At 38.0% G+C, this 27182-nt stretch overlaps 1 protein-coding gene and 1 pseudogene across 1 annotated transcript in view; both read right to left on the bottom strand.

Annotated features, from left to right (window-relative positions):
• EXOC6B (exocyst complex component 6B) overlaps window positions 1-27182 on the bottom strand; it is a 707283-nt gene that overhangs the window by 245556 nt on the left and 434545 nt on the right. Inside the window, exons 17-18 of the mRNA XM_052647541.1 lie at window positions 18442-18576; window positions 7221-7400 (exon numbers count right to left, since the gene is read on the bottom strand). Coding sequence (XP_052503501.1) covers window positions 7221-7400; window positions 18442-18576 — 315 coding nt within the window. The remainder of the gene's footprint in view (window positions 1-7220; window positions 7401-18441; window positions 18577-27182) is intronic.
• Window positions 6054-6705, bottom strand: LOC128055147 (60S ribosomal protein L10a-like; annotated as a pseudogene).

Genomic DNA, 27182 nt, shown 5'->3' with positions numbered 1-27182 from the left:
CCCACCACCATCAAATCTACTTCAGAGTCACTGCACTTAGATTACTTTGGGGAAAACTACTGTTCTCATCCTCGTTGTTCTGTCACTCAGTCGTGTCCGACTCTTTGTGACCCCATGGACTGCAGCACGCCAGGTTTCCCTGTCCTCCTCCATCTGCGAGAGTTCGCTTAAACTCACGTCCATCGAGTCAGTGATGCCATGCCGCCATCTCGTCCTCTGTTGTCTCCTTCTCCTCCTGCCTTCAGTCTTTCCCAGCATCAGGGTCTTTTCCAATGAGCTGGCTCTTCGCATAGGTGGCCAAAGTACTGGAGCTTCAGCTTCAGCATCAGTCCTTCCAATGAATATTCAGCATTAATTTCCTTTAGGATTGACAGGTTTGATCTCCTCGTAGTCCAAGGGACTCTCAGTAATTTTTTCCAACACCACAGTTTGAAAGCATCACTTCTTCAGCACTCAGCCTTCTTTATGGTCCAACTCTCACATCCACACAAGACTACTGGAAAAACCATAGCTTTGACTATATGGACCTTTTGTCGGCAAAATGATGTCTCTGCTTTTTAATACGCTGTCTAGGTTTGTCATAGCTTTTCTTCCATGGAGTAAGTGTCTTTTAACTTCATGGCTGCAGTCCCCACCTGTAGTGATTTTGGAGCCCAAGAAAATAAAGTCTCTCACTGTTTCCATTGATTCCCCATCTATTTGCCATGAAGTGATGAAACCAGATGCCACGATCCTTGTTTTCTCATCCTAGAACCCTGCACATATCTGATCATAATGAAGTATCTTTTAAATTATTCTGTAACATGTTTTCCACACTGATGCTATATATGACTTGTTAAAATATACTCATAGAGACCTTATATAATATGCATCAATGGCAAATAGGATACTTTTGGGACAGTGTTTTCCACGAAGGTATTGCAAAGGTAAGAGAAGATGACCTGTTTTCTAAGTGTACTCTGTAACCAAAAGTTTTATTGGTCCTAATTATTTTTCAGTTGATTTTCTAGAGTTTTCCAACCACACAATACTAATATAAGGATAATGATAAGATACATGGCTCACTGTAATATTTGTAATTTACTTCTCTTTTACCTTATTTATTTTATAGAACATCTAAAGTAATGGTGAGATGTCTTCACCATTCTTCTGATGTTGATGCAAATAAATATTCCTAGTGTTCCACTGTTAAATCTTTGGTGGCTGCTGAATTTCATATAGGTGCTCTTTATCATGCTATTGAAATATAATATTGCTTGCATTTAAAACTTTTTTAAAAAATTTGAAAAGCAGGCTGGATGTTATACAATATCTTTTTAGAATTACATAAAGATGATCATATACATTATCTCCTTCACCTAGTATTATGATAAATTATATTATTAGATTTTTAAATATCAAACCATCTCTGCATTTCTAGAGTAAATCCTACATACTAATGCTAAATTATTTTCTTGATACATTTTGGAATAGACTTGCTAAATTTTTTTTATTTATAATTGTGAGATTAATCTATAGTTTTATCCTTGGGGCTACTTTCTCTGACTTTGGTATCAAGATAAAATAGATAAAATGGCCTAGTTTTTTATAGGTTAGTGCTTCCACCAAAAATTAGGAAAGGTAATTTTAAAAATTGGAGAAAACCAGAAGGCAAGGAAGCAATAAAAATGTAAGGGAATAAAACTGCAAAGAGGGCAGACCTGTTAAAGGTGAGCTGAGGATCTGAAGTTGTCCCTGGAGACATTTGACAAACCTAGGAATAGTAACAGACTGAGAATCGGGTTAGGTCCAGGCAGAAAGTAAGTAACTGCCCTGGTGAAGAAAAAATTAAAAATCACTGAATTTTTGTTGCTTCCATGGGGCTGACGTGCCAAACTTAGAGATCTCAGGGCCAGTTTTCTCAAGACATTTTCTGAATTCTAAAGCTATACAGCCAAGGAAAGTAACGGTCTAAGCCAAAACCCTTCAAAAGCAAAGTAAGCTTTCCTGCAGTTTCACAATGTTTCAGTAAATCACAGGTGGCAACTTGAAAGCTCTTGAGGGATTAATGAATTGATATAGACAATCTCCAATCACAGTTTTTACTGTTAGCAATTGCTGATCTGGGTAAGACACCACTCAAGATATTTGCCAAATTTTAAAACTGTAAAAAGCAGGAAACTGAAGAACTAAGTTTATATGAAAAGTGGAAATTTCCACAGTCCTCTTGGTACTGAAGAGACAATAATGTGCCAGGCTCTCGTTAAAAGCTCTGAAGAACCACATCCTAGCAACAAATGTAAACCAAAGGTACAATACAACTGCAACCTGAGCTCAATCCAGTTCAGTTCATAGCTGGATCAAGGTGATGAGGTTCAAACCACAAACCACCCACTCATTTTAACTGCTTGGTATGGGAAAGGATGAAACAATTCTGGCGGCAGAAGATATTATCTGGAACATCTATTAAAACATATTTTAAAAACAATGTCTACCATATACCAAAAAATGATAGGAAGAGATAGGACCATATGACTGATAACAGCAACAACAACAATAAAACTCAGAAACAAATTAACCAATATGTAGGTGAATTACATGTAGGCATTAATAAATATGTTTAAAACAACTGCAGAGTAGGATCAAGACAGTGGATTAAGAGGACAAGGAGCTCATATCCCCTCATGAACATATCAAAAATACATCTACAAGTCACAAAATTCTCACTGAAAACAAACAGTGGAAACTGACATAAGACATCTAGTATGAAAAAAGTTGGAAGAAAAATACACAAGTAATCAGGAAGGATGAAGAAAATGATGGGGTTGGGCCCTGTGTTCCTGGGAGGTGACTCAGAGTAAAAGGGAGAATACATGGGTGGACACCTGCCCAAGGGAGTGAGCAGTGAGAGCCATAAATTAGATGCCCAAGTCTGGGGTCCTATGGAGGACAGACAAGCTTTCCTGGCTGGTTTGAGGGCCACTGGCACTACTAGGAGGGCAGTGGGAAGTGAGCACTCCTCTCATGAGGAGCACATTCATATCCCAAGACAGTGTGGAAAAAGGTATGCTCTAGAGGCTGCCAGGTTTCCCACAACTACCTCAGTGTGTGACTCAGCCCAAGCTGAGCCAGTGTACCATGGCTACTCACTCTTCATCTCAGCAGGGTATTAAATCTGGGGTGGTCATGACCAGGGAGAAAATTCGATCTTGGGATGCAGAAGCAACCTGGTCTTTTGGTGGAGCCTGGGGGGTGGGGGGGATGGGGTAATTGTTGATGCTTACTCAAGCAGAACATCACAAGCCACCCAGATCTCTGATGGTAGCACCCAGGCATAGCTCACCTCCTGACACACACTGAGAGTCAACATAGGCAACAACACTATAATGTGGTTCCCAACAGGGAGAGGGAGCTGGGACAGAGGGCAGTGATCAGCAGTGAGAGACACAGAGTCCTTGGACCTGTGGCTGATGTGGGATCCCATACAGGCAGTGCGTAAGAGACAGCTTAAGCCTCTGCCTGTAATCAACACAAGCCAAGAGCCCCCAAGGACCCAACTTACTTCAGCAGTTCCCACTACTCAGGTAAGGCTCTCAGTGTGGAAAAAAGGGGAACCACACAGTTAAAGGGACAGAGCTGGCCCAGGCCAGGTCCTCAGGACTTCTGTTCCAGGAATTTGGAATCAGACCCCACCCCCATAGAGTGCTGATGGCCACTAAGCAGAGGGGAAGCCCCATTTCACACCAGGAACAGACCCTAGCTCCTCCCTCTGGAGCCCCTCTCTCTACTAAGCTGATGCTATCAGCACACCCTGAGGAAAGTTATCACTGTGACTTGTTTCCCATCAAATGCAGCTCTCACACCAAAGCCACAGGGCACACATCGGGTTGCTGCCACATAGAACACCCCTTCAAGATCACAACAGGTAACTGTTTCACCTAAACTCATAGAAACAGATAAGTTAAGCAAAATGTAATGGCAGAAGAACCATTATCAATTGAAAGAACAAGAAAACACACCTGAAAAAATAATAAAACATAAATAAATAATTCATCTGATAAAGAATTCAAACCACTGGTTATAAAAAATGTTGATTGAATTAGGGGAAAGACTATATCTACACAGTGATAATTTTAATAAAAAAACTAGAAACTATTTAAAAAGACCCAATACGAAATGAAGAATTCAATAGTTGAAATTAAAAACACACTAGGAAAAATGAATAGCAAACTAAGTGATACAGAGGGACATGCAAGTGATCTGATAAAATAAAGGAAGTCGCCCAATCTGAACAGTTAAACAAAAAAAAAAGAGCAAATTGTAAAATCTCAAAACACTCTGAGCGCTCGGTGGTACACACTACTAAAGAAAAATCAACAAAACCACAAGGGAAGATACAAAGGGAAGAAAAAATGAACAGAGAAGAACTATAAGAACAATCAGAAAACATGTGACAAAATGGCAGTAACTATATACCTACCAATAATTGCTTTAAATATCAGTGAACAAATGTTCCAATCAAAAGATATAGGGTGACGGATTAAATGAAAAGAGAAGACCTTTCTACATGCTGCTTAAGAGATTCACTTCAAAGTAAAATACACATATAGAAAGAATGTAAGGAAATGAAAATGGTATTTTATACAAAGAGAAACATAAGAAACCCAGGGTAATAATACTTGCTTCAGATGAAATAGACTTTAAAACAAAGGCTATAACAAAACACAAAGAAGGGTATTATTCCATGATAAGGGGTCGATACAAGACAAGGATATTATACACATTAATATGCACACCCCAAGGGTATCTAAATATATGAAGCAAATATTTACAGACACGAAGGGAGAAATTGACAATAATACTGTAACAAAAGAGGACTTTCACATCTCACTTGGGCTTCTCTTGTGGCTCAGTAGCAAAGAAGCTGCCTGCAAATGCAGGAGACATGAGTTTGATCCCTGGGTCTGAAGATCCTCTGGAGAAGGAAATGGCAACTCACACTAGTATTCTTGCCTGGGAAATCTCATGGACAGAGGAGCCTGGCAGACTATAGCCCATGGGGCTGCAGCAACACCTCACTTACATCAGTGAACACACCATCTAGACAGAAAATTTATCATGTAACAGTGGCCTTAACTAACACATTTGAACAGTTAAAAGCTATTGACAAGACATTTCATCCAAAAGTACCAGAATATACATTCCTTTCAAGGACAGATAAAACATTCCCCAGGTCAGATCACATGCTAGGCCATAAAATGTCTGAACAAATTTAAGAAGATAGATAATATATCAAGCACCTTCCCCCATTACAACTGTATAAAGTTAGAAATCAATTACAGGAAGAAAAATGGGAAAAGCGCAAATGTGAAGACTAAACTACATCCTACTAAAAAGCCAACTAATTGAATAAGAAATCAAAGAGGAAATCAGAAAACCAGTTGTAATAAAGGAAAATGGAAACACAAAACTCCAAAAATCTATGGCATGCAGAAAGCAGTTCTAAGAGGGAAGTGTACAGCAGTGCAGGCCTTTCTCAAGAAATAAGTAAAACCTCAAATAAAGTACCTAACCAACCACTTTTTTAAAAATTAGAAAAGATGAACAAAGTCAAGTCATCAGAAGGAAGGAAATAATAAAGATTAGAGAGAAAATGAATAAAACAGAGATCAACAGACAATAGGGAATCAATAAACAAGAGGGAAAGAGGGAGGGGCAAGACAGGAGAAAGGGATTAACAGACACAAACTACTGGGTTATCAAATAGATAAGCAACAAGGATACCATACAGCACATGGAATTATAGCCCTTATCTTAGACTATAATCTGTAAAAACACTGAAACACTATGCTGTAACCTTGAAACCAATATAATGTTGTAACTTTTCTTCTGGCTATGCTCTGAGAAATGTGGGATATTTAGTTCCCCAGTGAGGGATCAAACTTGTGCCCCCTGCATCGGGAGCAAGGAATCTTAATCTCTGGACCAGCGGGGAAGTTCCTAACATAATACTGCAAATAAATTATATTTCAATTTTTTTTTTTGATGATTTAGTATGATTTATTAACTGTGCCTTAGTACAGATGCTGGGGCTTGCCCATGGTGCTCTTAAAGTACAAGGCCCTGATGCTCTGCCAATTTTTCTTGAGCAATGATACCAGGAAGTTGACAGCTAAGTGGATGTTGTACACAAGTTCATCATCTGTCATCTTCACGTGGCCAACAGCCACTGCCAGACACAGCACCTTCTTCATCTGGAACTTGATCGTGGACTTCACTTCATCAACTTTGGCCACCATGTTCTCATTGTGGGTCAGCAGGGAAGGGAACTTGCCAGCCTTGTTCAGGCCTGGGCCCAGGATTCGGGGGATCTGCTTGATCAGAGAGACTGAAGCCAAAAAGGCATCATATTTCTTGGCCAGCTTCTTGACCAGTTTCTTATTCTTGTTGAGTTTTTTCAGTGCCTCGATGTCCATGTGGGGGATATCCACAGCCTTGGCCTCATCACAATGCTGCTGGTCCCCCAAGACACACATGGAGAACCTGGGGCAGGGAGTGGACTTAAGCCTGATGGTGCCCGAGAAACGTTTGTCCTTCTGAGGGTCATAGTTCTTCAGGCTGATCTGAAGCTCCACCATCTCCAAAAACTCTGCGCTTTTGCTGATTCCCGTGCAGGACTTCCCGCACCGCCTGGTAGAGGGTGTCGCGGGAGACTTTGCTGCTCATAGTTCCCTACGCCGCGATAACCGGAAAAGAGCTATACTTCAGTTTTTAAAAGGCTGTGATATATATACTCAAGAAAATAGGGAAAAGATAAACAAATTAGAAAAATCTTGGAGAATTTTACCAGAGAATTTGAGGATATTAAAAAAAATTAAATGGATATTATAGAATTAAAAGATATATATCTAAAATTCTAACTTCCAATTTTCTATTTTACTTCCACCAAGGCATCCATCATGTGTTGTACTAATTACCTTGAAGTTAGTAGGGATATATAAGCAGACATAATATTAGGAATCATTTCCAGAATAACCAAAATGCAAATGTTAATGAAAAAAAGAAGTCTTAGAATAAGATAGAAGAAATCTGTAAATCTTGTTAAGGGATAATTATAATGTGAGATTTTATACCCATAGCTTCCTGGCTAGTTACAGCAGAAACAAACATCTTTCACCAACCTAGATTTTAAGAAATCTTTTTTCTATATGATGGACAGAATAAAAGCAGTCATCACTTACAGGAAGGTGTGTGAACACAGCAAAGGTGCTACGTAGAAAGGCAATGAGGTCCACTAGATAATCACTCGCTTTGCTGCCCAAATCTCCTGTCATCCAGTCATAGTCAGCCAGCTGAAGAAACTGGTCAATCTTCTGGTTTAAGTTGGTATAAATCTCTTCTTCAGCTGCATGTCTGGCATCCTATGAAATATGAAATTTTTATAATCATTCAGAATTGCATTACAAATAAAGCAGAAATTTCTGCTTGGAAACATCTCAAACTAAGTAACATAATTGAGAATATCAAGTAATAGTACAGTCTCCATTAATTTTTTTTTTCCAAAAGCTCAGTAGAATCTTTTCTATTTTGTATCTGCAAGACAAGCTATTATTTAGATTTACCAAATAATAAATTGCCTTCACTGCTCTCAGCTATCTGCATCCTTTTTACTTTCTTATCCATCAAACTACACTCAACTGTCTATCAAACAAACTATCAAAACTATACTCATTCTCAGGATCCTATTCTCTTCTCTTCTGGGATTCCAAGAACCTCCCTCCTGACAATACCAACCTCTCTTAAAACTGCTAGTCTCTTCACTTTCCTTATTGTAGGTTTCCTGAAGTTCCAAATTTAATGCTCTTTGTTTCCACTAGTTACTATCCCACCTTTCTAGATTCTTTATAATGAAGTTTCTTCAAAAATGGGCACACATTTACAAAAATTAACAATTTCAGGACTAATTAACAATAGTCCTGAAAAGTGCTTGCTGCTGCTGCTGCTGCTAAGTCGCTTCAGTCGTGTCTGACTCTGTGTGACCCCACAGATGGCAGCCCACCAGGCTCCCCCGTCCCTGGGATTCTCCAGGCAAGAACAGTGGAGTGGGTTGCCATTTCCTTCTCCAATGCATGAAAGAGAAAAGTGAAAGTGAAGTCGCTCAGTCGTGTCTGACTCAGCAACAATAGCAAAAAATGTTCCTAAATCAAGTAAGTTTGAGAAACCCTATTTAAAAGAGTTGTGATGTACAGTGGCATATAAAAGGTGCTAAGAAGCGTCATGGGACTAAAGCTCCGAGAAAAACATTTTTAGGGCAAAATAGTCTAAACTGAAATGCTAACAACCCATCAACATGGATTGGTCCAGGGTAATTCACCAGGCTACCATATCTAATATTCATTTTTCAGGCTGATCTTACTTGACCATCCTCTGTTAAACATTCTCTGCTATAACACTGTTCTTTTTTGGCTTTCAGGACATAGTTTTTCTTTTACTTTTCTGGCCTCTAATCCTCTCACTTTTGCTGAGTGATTTCATCACCTCCTATGCCTTTCACTTACTGTGAAGTCACTTAGTCGTGTCCGACTCTTTGCAACCCCATGGGCTGTAGCCTACCAGGTCCTCCCTCCATGGGATTCTCCAGGCAAGAGTACTGGAGTGGGTTGCCATTTCCTATCTCTGTCCAAACTCATTCTTGTTAAAGACACATTTATCTGATTGTTTCCTACATTATGGTTCACAGAAACTTTAAATATTATTCTAAGTCCAGGACTAAAATAATTATAATCCGACTGCAAGGAGATCCAACCAGTCCATCCTAAAGGAGATCAGTCTTGGGTATTCACTGGAAGGACTGATGTTGAAGCTGAAACTCTAGTACTTTAGCCACATGATGCGAAGGGCTGACTCATTTGAAAAGACCCTGATGCTGGGAAAGATTGAGGGCAGGAGGAGAAGGGGACGACAGAGGATGAGACGGTTGGATGGCATCAACTACTAAATGGACATGGGTTTGGGTGGACCCCAGGAGTAGGTGATGGACAGGGAGGCCTGGCGTGCCTCCTTTCATGGAGTCCCAAAGAGTCGGACACGACTGAGCAACTGCACTGAACCACTCTTCATCTGTTCATTTCAGTTCAAGGCAGAGATCTAAGCAACATATTAGATTCCACTGATTCCTCCATAGTCAGTCACTATGTCCTATAAATTCTAACCTCCAAATTTTATGCTAACTCATAACCTCTCCTCCATTTTCACCTTTTTAAAACCTGCATAATTTTGCAAGGTATTTACATACTCTAATATAGGTACTAACTATGTTTACTTATATGAACAGTTTCAAGAACATTTCTCTGATTACTTGCTTATTTATGTACTTGTATGATAATCTAACGTCCTTGAATTCCCATTTTACTAAATTTTCTTTTAATAAACATTATTTTCTAGAAACTCTGGCTTGAAGAAAACTTGAGAGAAAGCTCAGAGCATTTGCAGATTCTGCACCCCTGTCTCCCTCCTGCTGGCTCCCCAATTAAAAAAACCCTTGAGTGAGTGTGGAACATTTGTTATGACAGATGAACCAATACTGACATTTTATTATTAACTAAAGTCTATAGTTTGCATCAGGTTTTACTATTCATGTTATACAGTCCTATGGGTACTTACAAATGGATAATGCCATGTATTCACCATTACAGTCAGAATCATACAGAAGAGTTTTCTTGCCCTAAAGATCCATTCTGCTCTAACTATCCCTACCTCACTTATCCCCAAATCTTGGAAATAATTGATCATTTTACTTTCTCCTAAATTTTAACTTTCTTGAGTGTCTTAGAATCATGTATGTAGCTTTTCAAATTGCCTTATTTCACTTAGCAATGTGCAGTTAATCTTCCTCCAGGTCTTCTGTGGCTTGATAGTTCACTCCTTTTCATCACTGATTAATATTCCATTGTCAGTATGCATCACAGTTTGTCTACTCATTCACCTACTGAAGGACATCTTGGTAGTCTTCAAATGCAGGCAATTATGAGCAATGGTGCTGTGGCCATTCATGTGTAGATTTCTGTGTGGATTAAGACTTCAATTCACCCCTTATCAAGGAACATGATTGATCAATTGCATAGGAAGACTATTTCTGTTTAGCTTTATAAGAAACTGACAACTGTCTTCCAAAATAACATTACCATTTTGCATTATCGGAGAATGAGATGGTTGGATGGCCTCACCAACTCAATGGACATGAGTCTGAGCAAGCTCTGGGAGCTGGTGATGGACAGGGAAGCCTGGTTTGCTGCAGTCCATGGGGTTGCAAAGAGTCAGACATGACTGAGCAACTGAACTGAACTTTGCATTACCACCAGCAATGAATGAGAAAGTTGCTATTGCTCTAGCAATTGTTGTTACTATTTTGGGTTTTAGTCATTTTAAGAACTGTACAATGGTATCTAACTGTTGTTTTAATTTATAATACCCTTTCCATGCTTTGGTGTGATATCTGTTCAGATCTTTTGCCCACTTTTAGAGTGAACGCATATTAAACCCAGTTTTAAATTTTGTTATTGTTGAGTTTTACCAGTTCTTTTTGTATTTTAGATATAAGTCCTTTATTAGATAAGCCTTTTACAAATATTTTCTGATTGTCTTTTCATTTTCTTAACAGTGTCTTTCCTATAGCAGAAGTTTTTTAATTTAATGAAGTCCAACTTAGTATTCTCTTCGATGGATCATGTTTTGGTTGTTGTACCTTAAAAGTTTCAGAGGAGAGTGAAAAAGTTGGCTTAAAGCCTAACATTCAGAAAACGAAGATCATGGCATCTGGTCGCATCATCTCATGGGAAATAGATGGGAAAACACTGGAAACAGTCTCAGACTTTATTTTTTGGGGTTCCAAAATCACTGCAGATGGTGATTGCAGCCATGAAATGAAAAGACGCTTACTTCTTGGAAGGAAAGTTATGACCAACCTAGATAGCATATTCAAAAGCAGAGACATTACTTTGCCAACAAAGGTGCAGCTAGTCAAGGCTATGGTTTTTCCAGTGGTCATGTATGGATGTGAGAGTTAGACTATGAAGAAAGCTGAGCGCCGAAGACTTGATGCTTTTGAACTATGGTGTTGGAGAAGACTCTTGAGAGTCCCTTGGACTGCAAGGAGATCCAACCAGTCCATCCTAAAGGAGATCAGTCCTGGGTGTTCATTGGAACGACTGATGCTGAAGCTGAAACTACAATACTTTGGCCATCTCTTGCGAAGAGCTGACTCATTGGAAAAGACTCTGATGCTGGGAGGGATTTGGGGGCAGGAGGAGAAGGGGATGACAGAGGATGAGATGGCTGGATGGCATCACCGACTTGATGGGCATGAGTTTGGGTGGACTCATACAATATAGTTTGAAGTCTTTCTTCATCTCTCTTGAAAAAAAATTTTTTGGATCCATGTGTTTTTCTGAAGCATATAGGTTCATCTCCAAATATCTGTGGATTTTCTATCTATCTTTCTATTATTTATTTCTAGAGTTTAATACCATTTGGCCTGAGAGCAAGTTTCATACTATTTTTATTCTTTAAAATATTTAAGATGTGTTTTAATACCCAGAACATAATCTGTGTTGGTGAATGTTCTTATGACTTTTGAGACGAATATGTTTTATGTTGTTATTAGATGAAATATTCTATAAATGTCAATTTGATCCAGCTGATTGAGAGCACCATTCAGTTAAGCTACAGCCTTACTAATTTTCTACTAATAATCTGTCAATTGCTGATAGAGGGGTTTAGTAAGAGATTTTACCAGGAAGAGATGTGGTCTTACATATGCTGTTGTTAATGTTCAGTTGCTAAGTCGTGTCTGACTCTTGGCAACCACATGGACTGCAGCGTGCCAGGTTCCTCTGTCCTCCACTATGTTTCAATGTTTGATCAAATTCAAGTCCATTGAGTCGGTTATTGTGATCTAACATGGTTAGACATCTCATCCTCTGTCACCCCTTCTCCTTTAGCCTTCATTCTTTCTCAGCATCAGAGTCTTTTCCAATGAGTTGGCTTTTCACATCTGGCAGCCAAAGTTCTGGAGCTTCCGCTTCAGCATCAGTCCATCCAACAAATATTCAGAGTTAATTTCTTTTAGGATTGACAGGTTTGATCTCCTTGAATCCAAGGGACTCTCAAAAGTCTTCTTCAGCATCATAATTTGAAAGGATCAGTTCTTTGGTGCTAAGCCTTCTTTATGATCCAACTCTTACATCCGTACATGACTGCTGGAAAAACCATAGCTTTGACTGTATGGATCTTTGTTGGCAAAGTGATGTCTTTGCCTTATAATATGCTATCTAGATTTGTCATAACTTTCCTTCTAAGGAGGAAGGGTATTTTAATTTCATGGTTGCAGTCACCATCTGAGATGATTCTGCAGCCCAAGAGAATAAAATCTGTCTTATATATTAATAAATACCTTTTTAAATACTCATGCCTTTTTTTTCAGTTGACCTATTACAGTAATGAATAATTTTATATAATTTTATAGTACTGATCATCATTGCATTCATAACCTTAGTTTATCCCTATTTTCTATGCACTTCCAGCTTTTGTTTGATATTTTATTACTTATGATTTTCACATAAATTGTTCAGGGCTTTTTGTGGTTTCTCTAGTTTCTGAATCATTGTTGACTTCACAAAAATTAACTGAGATATTTTCCTTTTTTCTCTATAGTCTAGAGTATTTTAAATTATACAGAAGTTATCTGTTTCATGAAAGCATAAATGAATTCACTTATAAAATTATGTGACTCCTTCCTGTTTTCAAGAAATACTTAACAATATTTTCATTTCTTTCATAGTTATGCCAATCTTCTGTATTTTCTTGTATCATTTATTAATCACACATTTTCCAATAGATCTTCAAATTTATTAGCATAGAGTTATACAACATATTTTATAGATATATTTCATTTCTTCTGATTATGAATTTCAAGTAATTGTGATTTATTTATTCCTTCCTTTTTCCTTCTTTTCTCCTGTCCTTTCTGCTCTTCATCCTTTTTTCAATCATTCCTTCCTGTCTCCTTGTTTCCTTCCTTCCTTCCTTTTTTTTTTTTAACATTTATTTATTTATTTGGCTGACTCAGGTCTTAGTTGTGGTGCATGGAGTTAGCTTAGTTGCTCCGAGGCATAGGGGACCCTAGTTCCCCAGCCAGGGATTGAATTCGCATTCTCTGCACTGCAAGGATTCCTAACAACTGGACCATCAGGGAAGTGTCCTTTTCCTTCCAATTAAGCAAAATAAACAATTATTTTTTAAAATTGTGACATACCCTTGCTTAAAGTCTCTCAAAGATTTTATTAGGATGAAATCCAAATTATCCATCATTATAAAGCAAAGTGCTTCACAAATTGATATTTACCTACTTCTGTAAGTCACTGCTACCCTTATTTGACACGGACATGTACAATTTTATTTCATTATTTCATCTTTGTACATGAAGTTGTCTCACCTAAAAATGTCCCTTATCCCTTCGTCATCCTTTCTCTGGATACATTCTGCAGGTCCAAAGATACTCGTGTTGGACACCTCCTACTGAGCCTTTTCTGGTAAGTCCTCCTTGAAGGTTTCATAGCTGGGATAAGTACCACTCACCTCTTCTAGACCTGTCAAAGTTGATTTTCCTTAGAGCTCAAACCTCATGCCTTTTCTTTGGTTGTTGCTATTCAGTTGCTAAGTCTGACTTAGCAAGAGTCTGACTCTTTGCAACCCCATGGACTGCAGGCTTCCCTGTTCTTCAGCTTTTCTCTATATTCAATTCCCAGCAGAAAGCCAGCTCCATGGTATTAAATACCATCTTCATATATACATGAGTTTTAAAGTTTTATGTACAACTATGACTTTATCCTGTCAATTTAATATCTCTATGATAAATGCCTACTAAATATTTCAAACATAATATATTAAAAAAATGGAAATCTTGATTCTACTGCCACTCCCCAAACTTGTTATTTTCTCGCTGTTCCCTATCTTAGGTAATAGCATCACTACTCATCTAGTTTGCTTAGTTTAAATATCTTGGAATAATTTTTGACCCCATGCTTTCTCTTATAACCTCATACCCAACCTAGCAGTAAAACTTGCCATCTCTACCTTCAAAAATATTTCTTTACACTTCTATCCCTGCTGCTATAGTCCAGATGATCAGTCTCTCTTACCTAGACTATTGTAATGACCTTCAGATTTGGCTCCTTCTTCCACTCTTATTGACCTATCGTATATTTTCCACATTGCAACCAGTGTTACCCATTATAAAATCAGGTTATTACCACCATTTCCAGTCTTCTTATGGCCTCACATTTCATTTCAAATAAAATAAAAAATACTTGCTGCTGCTGATGCTAAGTCACTTCAGTCGTGTCCGACTCTGTGTGACCCCATAGACGGGAGCCCACTAGGCTCCCCCGTCCCTGGGATTCTCCAGGCAAGAACACTGGAGTGGGTTGCCATTTCCTTCTCCAATGCATGAAAGTGAAAAGTGAAAGGGAAGTCGCTCAGTCATGTCCAAAGTCGCTTAGTCGTGTCCGACTCTTTGCAACCCCATGGACCGCAGCCTACCAGGCTCCTCTGTCCATGGCATTTTCCAGGCAAGAGTACTGGAGTGGGGTGCCATTGCCTTCTCCTTACTGTGGCCTAAAATCCAGAAATCATTATTCCTAATCTGGTCTCTTACCATTCCTATCACAAACGACACATACAACATTGCCAGACTGACCCCTCTGCATACTGATCACCTTGACTACATGATACCTTCTACTATACTGTAACTTCTATGTCACTCCAGTCTTGTCTGACTCTTTGAGACTCTATGGATTGCAGGCTGTCAGGCTCCTCTGTCCGTGGGATACTCCAGGCAAGAATATTGGAGTGGGTTGCCATGCTGTCCTCCAGGGGATCTTTCCAACCCACATCTCCTACATCTCCTGCATTGGCAGGTGGGTTCTTTACCACTAGAGCCACCTAGGAAGCCCTAGCTCTGACTAGAAATGCTTATCTATTAGAAATCCAAGTGATTCAATTTCTGATTTCATTCAGGTCATTTCTTTTTCTTCCTAGTTCTTAACACTGCTGCTGCTGCTGCTAAGTCACTTCAGTCATGTCTGACTCTGTGCGACCCCATAGACGGCAGCCTACCAGGCTCCTCCATCCCTGGGATTCTCCAGGCAAGAGTACTGGAGTGGGGTGCCATTGCCTTCTCCTGACATTATATTAAATTTTTTGTTTGTGTGTCATCTATCACCACTAGAATATAAGCTATGTCAAGCCAGGAGACTGGTTTATTGCCTGGTATGTAACAAATGCTTTATAAAAACTTTCAGAATAAGGGAGAAGTTAAATGTATTTTTTGTATTATTCGAGCATTTTTTTTGCACAGTTATTTACAGAATTTACAGTGACTGTCTTCCCTATAGATAATAAACTCTAAACTAAAGGACTAAGTATTTTCTCTTCTACCCAAAAATCTACCTTATTTAATAGTAGGTACACAGGCAATATTTGTGATGTAAAATACCTTCATTTTATATTGTAAGTGAGTGAGGGAATTCTTATAAACAAGGAAAGCTAAGAATATCAGCTTGATTAGGTCACATATGGTAAAAACAAGAAGGAACTCTGCAAGAAAATACCTTGAAGACCTTCTGATTATTTTTGCCCCATTTTCAGCATTAAGGTTTCCATCTGCAAGGGGAAGTTTTCTGGAAACAGTAGCTTAGGAAAATACACAATATGAAGCTCTTATAATTGCCATGTTTATACTGAGTTCTGGGTTAGCTGCTTTGAAACAGTCCTGGTAAAAATAAACTTTCAATGTGTTTTAAGCAATCAGTGTTTCCAATAAGCACTGTCAACATGACCTTTAGTGGTCTCCAGAACTTCTCCTTTACTAAGTATTTAACTGGCTGCTCAACCTCTATGCCTTCCTGTCTGCCTTTAATTTTCCCTCAGCAATTTTAATGCTGGAACAACAACAAAATACACAAGTCATCCTCTGGGAGGATTTCTAACCATAATTTGAAAAGCCCTTGAAATAAGAAAATTGAAATGGATTAGAGGAAGAATAGTAGTACATATTACATATTCGTACATACATATGTATGTAATTACATCACACACATAGGATAAACAACTATAAATGCACATCACATTCTCTCTCCTATTTTCTATTCAACACTCAACTGTAAGTCCCTACCTCATTTTCTTTCAAGGGGAAATTTTGGATTCCACATGTAGAAATCATGTAGAAATACTTTTTGATAAAATTATTACCCATGTTCCATAATAATGATAATATTTAAGAATATTTATAATTCCTATTAAATTATGTAAGGAAAGTCATCCTAAAACTCTTAAATCTCTTGTCATATTTTCATATTAATACTTGGGGCCTCTTTATAAAATAAGTCTATCCATCACTAGAAGAGAATCAATATTAATAAAATGAGACATTATTGAAAAGTTTACAAGCTACAAATATAAACCATGTATAATGAATTTTATTGTAAGTAACTTTATAGATAATTTGAAATAACCCAAGATCACATCATAAATGTGTAACTCATCTAGCAGACTATGTAATGATAAACCTAGGGAAAGAATACACCGGTTGTTACACATCCCATTTTTTCCTTTTTTTCAGCTTCACTGAAAACAATCATAAGATATTTAAAACCATACACTGTGGTGATCTAACACACATATATATTGTGAGAGTATTTTTTTTCCATCACTAGTTATTTAACACATTCATCACCTCACATATTACCTTTTTTTCTATAAGAACATTTAAGTTCTATTTTCTTAGCAACTATTATACAATACAGTACTATCAACTACAGAAACCATGCTTTACATTAGATCCTGGCTCTTTTCCCTCTTAAAGCTGAAAGTCTGTTCCCCCTTACCAACTCCTCTCTATTGCCTAACCTACTCTTCTAGTACCTGGCAACCACTTTTCTACTAATTTTTAAAAAATATTCCACATATAAAAGCAGTAATTGCCTTTCTCGGTGTGGCTTATTTTCCTTAGCATAATGCCCTCTAGGTCCATCTACATTGTCACAAATGGTAAGATGTCCTTATTTTTCATAACTGAATAATATTCATATATATACACATATCAATATCAATACATATATGGAGAATATATGTGTGTGTGTATACATATATAAAACATTTGTTTATCCACTTATCTGAAGACTGTTTCCATATTGTAGCTATTGTGATTATTCCTGCAGTGAACATGGAACTATATATAACTCTGAAACACAATTTTCCAATTTCTTTGAATACACACCCAGAAAGAATTGCCAGATCATATGGTTCCTCAAGAAATTACAAGCTCTATTTTTAATTTCTTGAGGAACCTCCATACTGTCTTCCATAGTGGCTGTATCAATTCACATTCCTACCAACAGTGTGCAAGTGTTCCCTTTACTACATATCCTCGCCAGTATTCATCATCTCTTGTATTTTTACTGATAGCTATTCTAACATGTGTGATGCATTATCACATTGTGGTTTTGATTTACTTTTTTGGAAAGACCATCCTTTCCTCATTATACATTCTTGGCCATTTTTTCATAAATTAATTGACCATATATGCATGTTTATTTCTGGGCTCTGCAATCTGTTCCATTGATCTATACCTCTGTTTTTATGTCAATACCATACCATTCTGATTACTAAAGCTTTATAATACATTTTGAAATCAGATTGTGTAACGCTTCTAGCTTTGTTCATTTCTCTCAAGCTTGCTTTGGACAGGTTCTTTCACTTCTTTTTTCTTAGAACAGAAAAAAAAGTAGATCATACCAACAATTTCTGTATCTCATAAAATATAATAAGCAACATGAATCAAATTTGATTTGTATTCTTAAAGCTATTCTCAAGGGAAGGTACCGATAAAGAGAAATAGAGAACAAAATTTCAATTCTATAACTTCATATCTAATTCATATCAACTTCTGGATTTCAAAACATATATTTGCTCCAAAACTGAAATCATCAAATAATAACAACAGAATCCTAAAACATACATGTTCTAGTAAGGTTAAAAAAAAAAAAAAAGACTAGAAATAGGACACAGAGAAGAGAAGATGGTTAAATTTAAATTTTAATTGCTGTTGATTTCAGCTATAATCACCATTTTCTAGACCAAACTTAAAACTTCTTGAATGCCAGGCAGTCAATAGAGGAAAACAGTCATTTTTATGTATGAAATATAAGGAAGATTCAGTGAATACAACTATAGACCCTTTTTAGTTTAAACACCCCAAAATAGGCATTAGTGTTTGTTTTCCTAAGGAAATAATAAGGACTTATTCTCAAGACCATGTATGACTTATGGGAGAAACAAAGCAAGGATAGGTATAATGCCCCAGCACACCAGAAGCACTTCCATAGTACTGCAGGACTTTCTCACCTTAAAAGTCGTGGTGCCATACAGCTTGGTAGTGTGGACTGTCTCTGGAAGGACATTAGTGATATTGGTGATAAATTCCTCCAAGTACTTACAGGATTTCTCCAAGTGTGTTGTATTGATAATAATCTGGACAAGCTAGAAAATAACAAGAACATGTAAGGGTCATTTGACTATTTAACCTTGGATGCATGGCTCATTATGAATCTGCTGGTACAAGAAAAACAAAAGGCACAATGGCAGAGACATTCTGTATTCTGTAAATGTTAAAGTGAAAACACAGGATTAGGTATCACTTCCTCTGTGAAGACTTCCCTGACTTCCCAAAGAATCTGGCATTTCCCCCTACTATACGAGTAAATGTCACTATTTTAAACTCATATCTTTGGTTTAAAATAAAGGCTAGGCTAAGATAAAAAACTGATAGTATTTAGCATACAACCTGGAAATAAATAATTGCCAAATGAATAAAATAAACTCCTATTAAAAGAATAAGACAGTAAATGACAGTAAGTTTCAAAATAAGGCACAATGAACATAGGAATTTTGAAACAGTTGCAATATATAAATAAACTACATCAGTTTCTATGAAAGAATAAAACATGAGCACAGGAATCAGAGAAATCAGGGAGCAACTACTTACAAATTATCGATACTGACAAAGTTTCTTGACTTCTCTAAGCCTATTTATTTACCTGTAAAATATTAATAATAATTTCTAACACACTTATTATGAAGACTAAATATTCTTTTGTTAATACTATTTTCCTTTTCTTATAGAAGAGATCCTTAGAGAAGGCAGTACTGATAAGATAAAAAGCCATCTGTAAATTTCTTCGAGAGCAGGATGAGGAAGAAAACTGTTGTCTATAGAATTAAACTTTCTAAACCACTTCACAGTTCATTTTCTTATATCACCCTCCTAGCAACCTGAAGAAGTAAGCTAAGTGGGCATAATTATTACTTCCATTCTACTGTAAGAGAAACAAAAAATGAAATTAAACTGGGATTCAAATCCAAGTCATCAACCTTCAAATTATGGTCTCATCTTAATGATTTCAGCCAGTGCCTTTCAGCATAAGCTTAAGATGGCAGCCCTGGAGTACTACATTTTTATGTATATTAGGCTGAACTATCAGATTCAGGGGCTGACATCAACTATACATCTCCATGCTTTGATTTTACCTTATGTAAAAAATTAAGTTAAAATTTTTAATGACTGATACCTACTATGTATTTCAACTATAAAAAACTATTCACATTCCCCAAAAAGAAACACAAAGAGAAAGTAAAATGGAACCTTTTTTACCTTTCTTTCCCACATCTTTAACTTTTCATTTTCACAAGAATATGTCTAGGGGTGGGGTTGTGGTAGGCAGGGGAGTTTTGGTGTTTAAGACTATGAATGAACTTGTATCTTCTTTTAGTCTAATGACATAATAATCCAGAGAAGTGAGTAGATGACAGAAGGGGAAAACTGGAGTTAAAGATGAAGGGAGGTACTACACATTTTTAAATCAAATGATATTCCAAAACAATGTTTAAAAGATAGAATTGTACTTCAGTAAAAGTGACTGTATTATGCTGTGGAATATTAAATTAAATTATTAATAGGACCATAATCAGAAATACTATACTAAAGCCTTTGATTGTGTGGATCACAACAAATTGTGGAAAATTGTTATAGAGATTTGAGTACGTCTCAGACCACCTTACCTGTCTCCTGAGAAACTTGTATGCAGGTCAAGAAGCAACAGTTAGAACCAGACACAGAACAACAGACTGGTTCAAAACTGGGAAAGGAGTACAGCAAGGCTGTGTATTGTCACCTTGCTTATTACATCATGAGAAATGCTGAGCTGGATGAAACACAAGCTAGAATCAAGATTGCTGAGAGAAATATCAATAACCTCAGATATGCCAATGATAACACTCTAATGGCAAAGTGAAGAGGAACTAAAGAGCCTCTTGATGAAGGTAAAAGAGGAGAATGAAAAAGCTGGCTTAAAACTCAACATTCAAAGAACTAAGATCATGGCATCCCATCCCATCACTTCATCGCAAATAGAAGGGGAAAAAGTGGAAATAGTGACAGATTTTATTTTCTTGGGCACTGAAATCACAGCGGACAGTGATTGCAGCCATGAAATTAACTTGTTCCTTGGAAGGAAATCGATGATAAACCTAGACAGTGTATTCAAAAGCAGAGACATCACTTTGCTGGCAAAGGTCCATATAGTCAAAGCTATGGTTTTTCCAGTAGTCATATACAGACGTGAAAGCTGGACCATAAAGAAGGCTGAAAAATTGATGCTTCCAAACTGTGGTGCTGGAGAGGATTCTTGAGAGTCCTTTGGACAGCAAGGAGATCAAACCAATCAGTACTAAAGGAAATCAATGCTGAATATTCATTGGAAGGACTGATGCTGAAGATGAATCTCCAATACTATAGCTACCTGATTGAAAAACCTGCTCATTGGAAGAGACCCTGCTGCTGGTAAAGCTTGAAGGCAAAAGAGAAGAGGGTGGCAGAGAGTGAGATGTTTAGATAGTATCACTGATTCAACAGACCCGAATCTGAGCAAACTCCAGGAGATAGCGAAGGACAGGAAGCCTGGTGTGTTGCAGTCCAAGCAGTCTCAAAGAGTCGGACATGACTTAGCGACTGAACAACAACCACCTCCTCAAACAGCACACAGCACAGGGCCAAATACACAATTCATTCTCCAAAAATACATGTCAACTCATAATAATGCTTTAGTAATAGATTCAAGTAAGGGAAAAGGTAACTTCTACCCCCTAAGGATCAGCCAAAAACAGCTACTTTTGAAACATAATGGCAAAGATAAAAGACCCAGTTCCAAGAAAGATAAGTTAGGGCAACAATGGGACTAAGTTTTTTATGACTTCCCACAATTCATCAGACAAGTTCATATTAATCATTAGGCTCTTTCTGGGCTTCCCTGGTGGCTCAGATAGTAAAGAATCTGCCTGCACTGTGGGAGACCTGGGTTCGATCCCAGGGTTGGGCTTCCCAGGTTGGGGTAGTGGGAAAGAACATGACTGCCAATGCAGGAGACATAAGAGACATGGGTTCAGTCCTTGAGTCAGGAAGATACCCTGGAGTATGGAATGACAACCCACTCCAGTATTCTTGCCTGGAGAATCCCCAAGGAGAGAGAAGCCTGGTGGGCTACAGTCCATGGGGTCTCAAAGAATCAGACACGAGTGAAGCAACTTAGCACATACCCAGGTCCTGGAGAATCCCCAAGGACAGAGAAGCCTGGTGGGCTACAGTCCATGGGGTCTCAAAGAATCAGACACGAGTGAAGCAACTTAGCACATACCCAGATCCTTTCTATTCATTCGATAGTTTGAATTTGGACACTTTGAATTTTGGAAAAAAAATTCTGTCACCTATAAAATTACCCAAAATATCAGCTTTTTAACTTGAGAGTGCTTTAGGGAAAAACACCCACAAAAATAAGTGATTTCTCACCCTCTTCCTTTCAATGTGTTTCTTCTTCAGAGAAGGACTAAAATCACTTTAAAATTTTAAATTTTATACATTAAATCATTCTTCCTCATGAGTGGGAATGTGGCTACTGGAAAGGTTGTCTTGATGTGGAAGCTAGAAAAGTAAGAGAGTTAATCTGGGGAACCAAAAATTTTCTATTTTAAAAAGAGCATAACCAATAGGGAACACATTCTATCTATCAAAAGAAATCCTAATAATAAGGAGGAATCGTGTCATGTTATAGAAATAAAAAACAGTGGCAGTCAAAGAGAAAATTGTCATGTTTTGCAGGATATTGGCAGTTTTTTAAAAAAGGAGGCGGCTTCACTGGGTACAGTAGTAATTTCCCATGACTTTTTAAAGATCTGTCAACACAAAAGATCACCATGAATTACATCAATTGGCTGTCAGTCACTTTTGAAATGTTTCATTGCTGAGCATAGAAGAGACTATTAAAACACTCTAGGATTACAGTAGATACCATGTCATTTTCAAAGGGAATATTTGTCTGCTAATGAGGTCTAAGTGATCTCTACTCCTGAATGACAGCTAACCAAAATCCTTAAAAGGGCATTTACAGATGTGAAGCCAGATGCTTTGGGAGTTATTTTGAACTTAAGGGTGAAATGAAGCAATTTCTTATATCAACTTCCATCAGAGTTTGAGCTCCTTTGATATTTTTAACCCATACTACCCACTCTCTTTTAAAAATATATCACTGCAGCAATCTAAACTGTCCTATTGTTTCAAGAACATGGAACTAACAATGTATTAAGATACTGGTTATAGCTTACATAAAGTGGAGTTCTATGAAAATTGTACCAAAAAAAAAAAACAAAACCCCACCAAAAAGCAAATAAACACCTCTCACAACTAAATGACAGAAGTTACTTAGATGAAAAACCATTAAGAAACAGGAATTTGTTTTTGCGGGGGGTGGGGGGTCTTTTCTTCCTAAAATCAGAGAGAATCTAATAAAGAAGGCACAGAGTAGACTGTAGGCATCACTTCTTCAACTTTGCTCCAAACACCACAGTAGAGGCCGAACCATGATCACAGACAGGTATTCATATTCCTGACAAACTCCAGGAAAGAAAATGTCTTCATAATCATTAACAGTTCAAAACTAAGCCTTAAATTCCAAGAAGAGGTTTTCGTTCCTGATTATAAGTTACTTCTGAAGTATACACATCTACTTATATTAGGATATATTACATTACCTTGTCCCCCAAAACAGATAATTTAGTATACTGAAGCTCCAAATGGACTAATCCAAGCCAAGAAAATGACTCTTTCCACCCACCAATGCCTCTCAACTACTGATAGAAAATATTAAAAATGAAATAACAGTCTTATTTCTCATTCACAAATATAAGCTATCCCTAAGACAGTCCATCCTAAAGGAGATCAGTCCTGGGTGTTCATTGGAAGGACCGACGTTGAAGCTGAAACTCCAATACTTTGGCCACCTCAGGCGAAGAGCTGACTCATTGGAAAAGACCCTGACGCTTGGAAAGATTGAGGGCAGGAGGAGAAGGAGACGACAGAGGATGAGATGGCTGGATGGCATCACCAACCCAATAGACATGGGTTTGGGTTGACTCCAGGAGTTGGTGATGGACAGGGAAGCCTGGTGAATTGCAGTTCATGGGGTCGCAAAGAGTCGGACATGACTGAGTGACTGAACTGAGCTGAACTGAAGACTTCAAGGAATTTTATCTCCATTTCACCTCAGCAAGGGTATAAAAAGCTGTGTCAGCTACCCATTTTATACCATCTCTATGGTAAATACCTAAACTATTAAAATACTTGGAATTATTGGTTTTGAATTCAAAGGACTAACACAAAGATTATATTTGAAAAACTTCTATATACATGTTTTAACATAATATTAGCAATATCATTGCTGTTAACAATAGGGGATGGGGACAAATGATATGCAGGAGATAACATAGGACAGAACCACATGGTCATCAATCTAAACCATATTAAAAGAAAAAGGAGAATGCAAAGCATTGGTCATTTATTCAGGTCCCCTGGGGCATGATTATAACCATGAAAATATGTGTTCAATATGGTATAACTACCAGCCCCTCTAAATTTCTTTAACTTTATGCTGAAAACCTACCTACCTACTTTCTTCCCCCCCAACCCCCTGCCCTTCTTCTCCCTTTCATTACTTAACAATTCCTATATACCCAGGAACTGGGATAGGGTTGTACATAATTATACACAAGACAAAGTCCTTGGTTTCATGGAGATTACAGTAAACACATATAAACACATAGTATGACAGCAGGTGGTAGTAAGCACTGGGAATAGGAGAGAGAAAAAAGAGGTACAAGGGGATAGTATTAATCTGTCTGAGCTACTCGGAGATAGGGGGGTCAAGAGGCCTCTTTAAGGAAATAATATTTGAGAAGGATTTTAAGTGACGGTATATTGCTCTCATGTGTAATAAATTCTTTTATGTCTAATTTATATTTTAAGCTTTTCTATAATTACATTCTTCATAAAGAAACAGAGTATCCTTTCATTCATTGTAAAACCTTCATGGATCACAGCCTTGTCATGGCAAAGAGGCTTGTATAACTCAATGAAGCTATGAGCCATGCAGTACAGGGCCACCCAAGATGGATGGGTCATAGTGAATAGTTACACCAAACCATGGTCCACTGGAAGAGGAAACAGCAACCCAGTCCGGTATTCTCACTTGGAAAACCCCATGAACAGTATGAAAAGGCAAAAAGATAGGACACTGGAAGATGAGCCCTCCAAGTAGAAAAGTGTCCAGTATGCTACTGGGGAAGAGCAGAGGGCAATAACTAATAGCTCCAGAAAGAATGCAGCAGCTGGGACAAAGTGGAAATGATGAGCAATCATGGTTGTACCTGATGGTGAGAGAACATTCAGTGTTGTAAAGAACAATACTGCATAGGAACCTGTAGTGTTAAGTCCATGAATCAAGGTAAACTGGATATGGCCAAGCAGGAGATGGCAAGATAGAACATCTCAGGAATGAGTGAACTAAAATGGACAGGAATGGGCAAACTTAACTCATTATATCTAGTACTATGAGCAAGAATTCCTTAGAAGAAGAAGAGTAGCCTTCACAGTCCACAAATGAGTACAAAATGCAGTACTTGGGTGGAACCTGAAAAGAAAGAATGATCTCGATTTGCTTCCAAGGCAAACCATTCAACATCACAGCAAACCAAATCAATGCCCCAACCACTGATGTCAAAGAAGCTGAAGTTGACCAGTTCTATGAGGACCTACTTTCTAGAACTGGCACGAAAAATGATGTCCTTTTCATTAGGGGACTGGAATACAAAAGTAGGCAATCAAGAGATACCTGGAACCACCGGCAAGTTTGGTTTGGGATGCGAGCAGGGTAAAGGGTAACAGAGTTTAGACAGGAGAATACACTGGTCATAGCAAATACCCTTTCCCAACAACCCAAGAGATGACCTTACACATGGACATTGTGACTGCCCTGCAGCTCAGTTGCTTCAATCATGTAAGACTCTTCGGGACTGTATGGGCTGTAGCCTGCTGGGCTCCTCTGTCCATGGAATTCTCCAGGGAAGAATATTGGACTTTTTTGCCATGCCCTCCTCCAAGGGATCTTCCCAACCCAGCAGTCAAACCTGCCTCTCCTACATTGGCAGGAGGGGTTCTTTACCACTAGAGCCATCTGGGAAGCCCCATGGACATCATTTAGATGGTCAATACTGAAATCAGACTGCTTATGTTTTTTGAGGCCAAAGATGGAGGAGCTCTATACAGTCTGCAAAAATAAGACCTGTAGCTGACTATTGCTAATATGATGCGATCTTTTTTGCAAAATTCAGGCTTAAATTGAACAAAGTAGGGAAAATCACCAGGACATTCAGGTTATGACCTAAATCAAATTTCTTACATTATATTCAATGGAGGTGACAAATAGATTCAAGGGATTAGATCGGGTAGACAGTGTGTGAAGAACAATGGATGGAGGTTTGTAACACTGTACAGGGGCCAGTGACCAAAACTATCCCAAATAAAGTGGTTGTCCAAGGAAGCTTTACAAATAGCTGAAGAAAGAAGAAAAGAGAAATGCAAAGGAGAAATAGAAAGATACAGCCAACTGAATGCAGAGTTCCAGACAACAGCAACCAGAGATAAGACCTCCTTAAATGAACAATGCAAAGAAACAGAGGAAAACAATACAAGGGCAAAGACTAGACATCTCCTCAAAAACACTGCAGAGATCAAGGGAACATTTCAGGCAAGAATGAGCATGATAAAGGACAGAATTGATAAGGACATAACAGAAGCAGAAGAGATTAAGAAGAGGTGGCAAGAAAACACAGAATTTCGGATAATCACGATGGTGCGATCATTCTTCTAGAGTCAGACATCCTGTAGTGTGAAGTCAAGTGGGCCTTAGGAAGCATTACTGTGAGGAAGCTAGAGGTGACAGAATCACAGCTGAGCTATTTAAAAATCCTAATAGATGATGCTGTTAAAGTGCTGTACTCAATATGCCAGCAAATTTGGAAACTTCAGCAGTGGCCACATGACTGGAAAGAGTCAAGTTTTCATTTCAATCCAAAAGAAAAGCAATGCCAAAGAAAGTCCCAGCTACAACTGTGCTCATCTCACATGTTAGCAAGGTGATGCTGAAAATCCTTCAAGCTAGGCTTCAGCAGTACATGAACTGAGAACTTTCAGATGTATAAGCTGGGTTTTGAAGAGGCAGAAGAAAGAGAGATCAAATTGCAACATTCATTAGGTCTTGGAGAAAGCCCAGTAGTTCCAGGAAAACATCTGCTTCACTGACTATGCTAAAGCCCTTGACTTTGTGGATAACAACAAACTGTTGAAAATTCTTCAAGAGATGGGAGTACTAGATCACCGTCTCTGTCTCCTGAGAAACCTATATGTGAGTCAAGTAACAGAACCAGATGTGAAACAATGGACTGGTTCAAAATTGTGAAAGGAGTACGATCAGGCTATAAATTGTCACCCCGATTATTTAACTTATATGCAGAGTATAACATGTGAAATGCTGAGCTAGATGAATCAAAAGCTGGAATCAAGACTGCCAGGAGAAATGTCAACAACCTCAGATATGCAGATGATACCATTTTAGTGGCAGAAAGTGAAGAAGAACTAAAGAGCCTCTTGATGAGGGTAAAAGGGGAGAGTGAAAAAGTTGGCTTGAAAATTAACATTACAAAAA

This window comes from Budorcas taxicolor, chromosome 11 (genome assembly GCF_023091745.1).
Source record: "Budorcas taxicolor isolate Tak-1 chromosome 11, Takin1.1, whole genome shotgun sequence".
Lineage (NCBI taxonomy): Eukaryota > Metazoa > Chordata > Mammalia > Artiodactyla > Bovidae > Budorcas > Budorcas taxicolor.
This window is presented reverse-complemented; position numbering and strand designations above follow the sequence as displayed.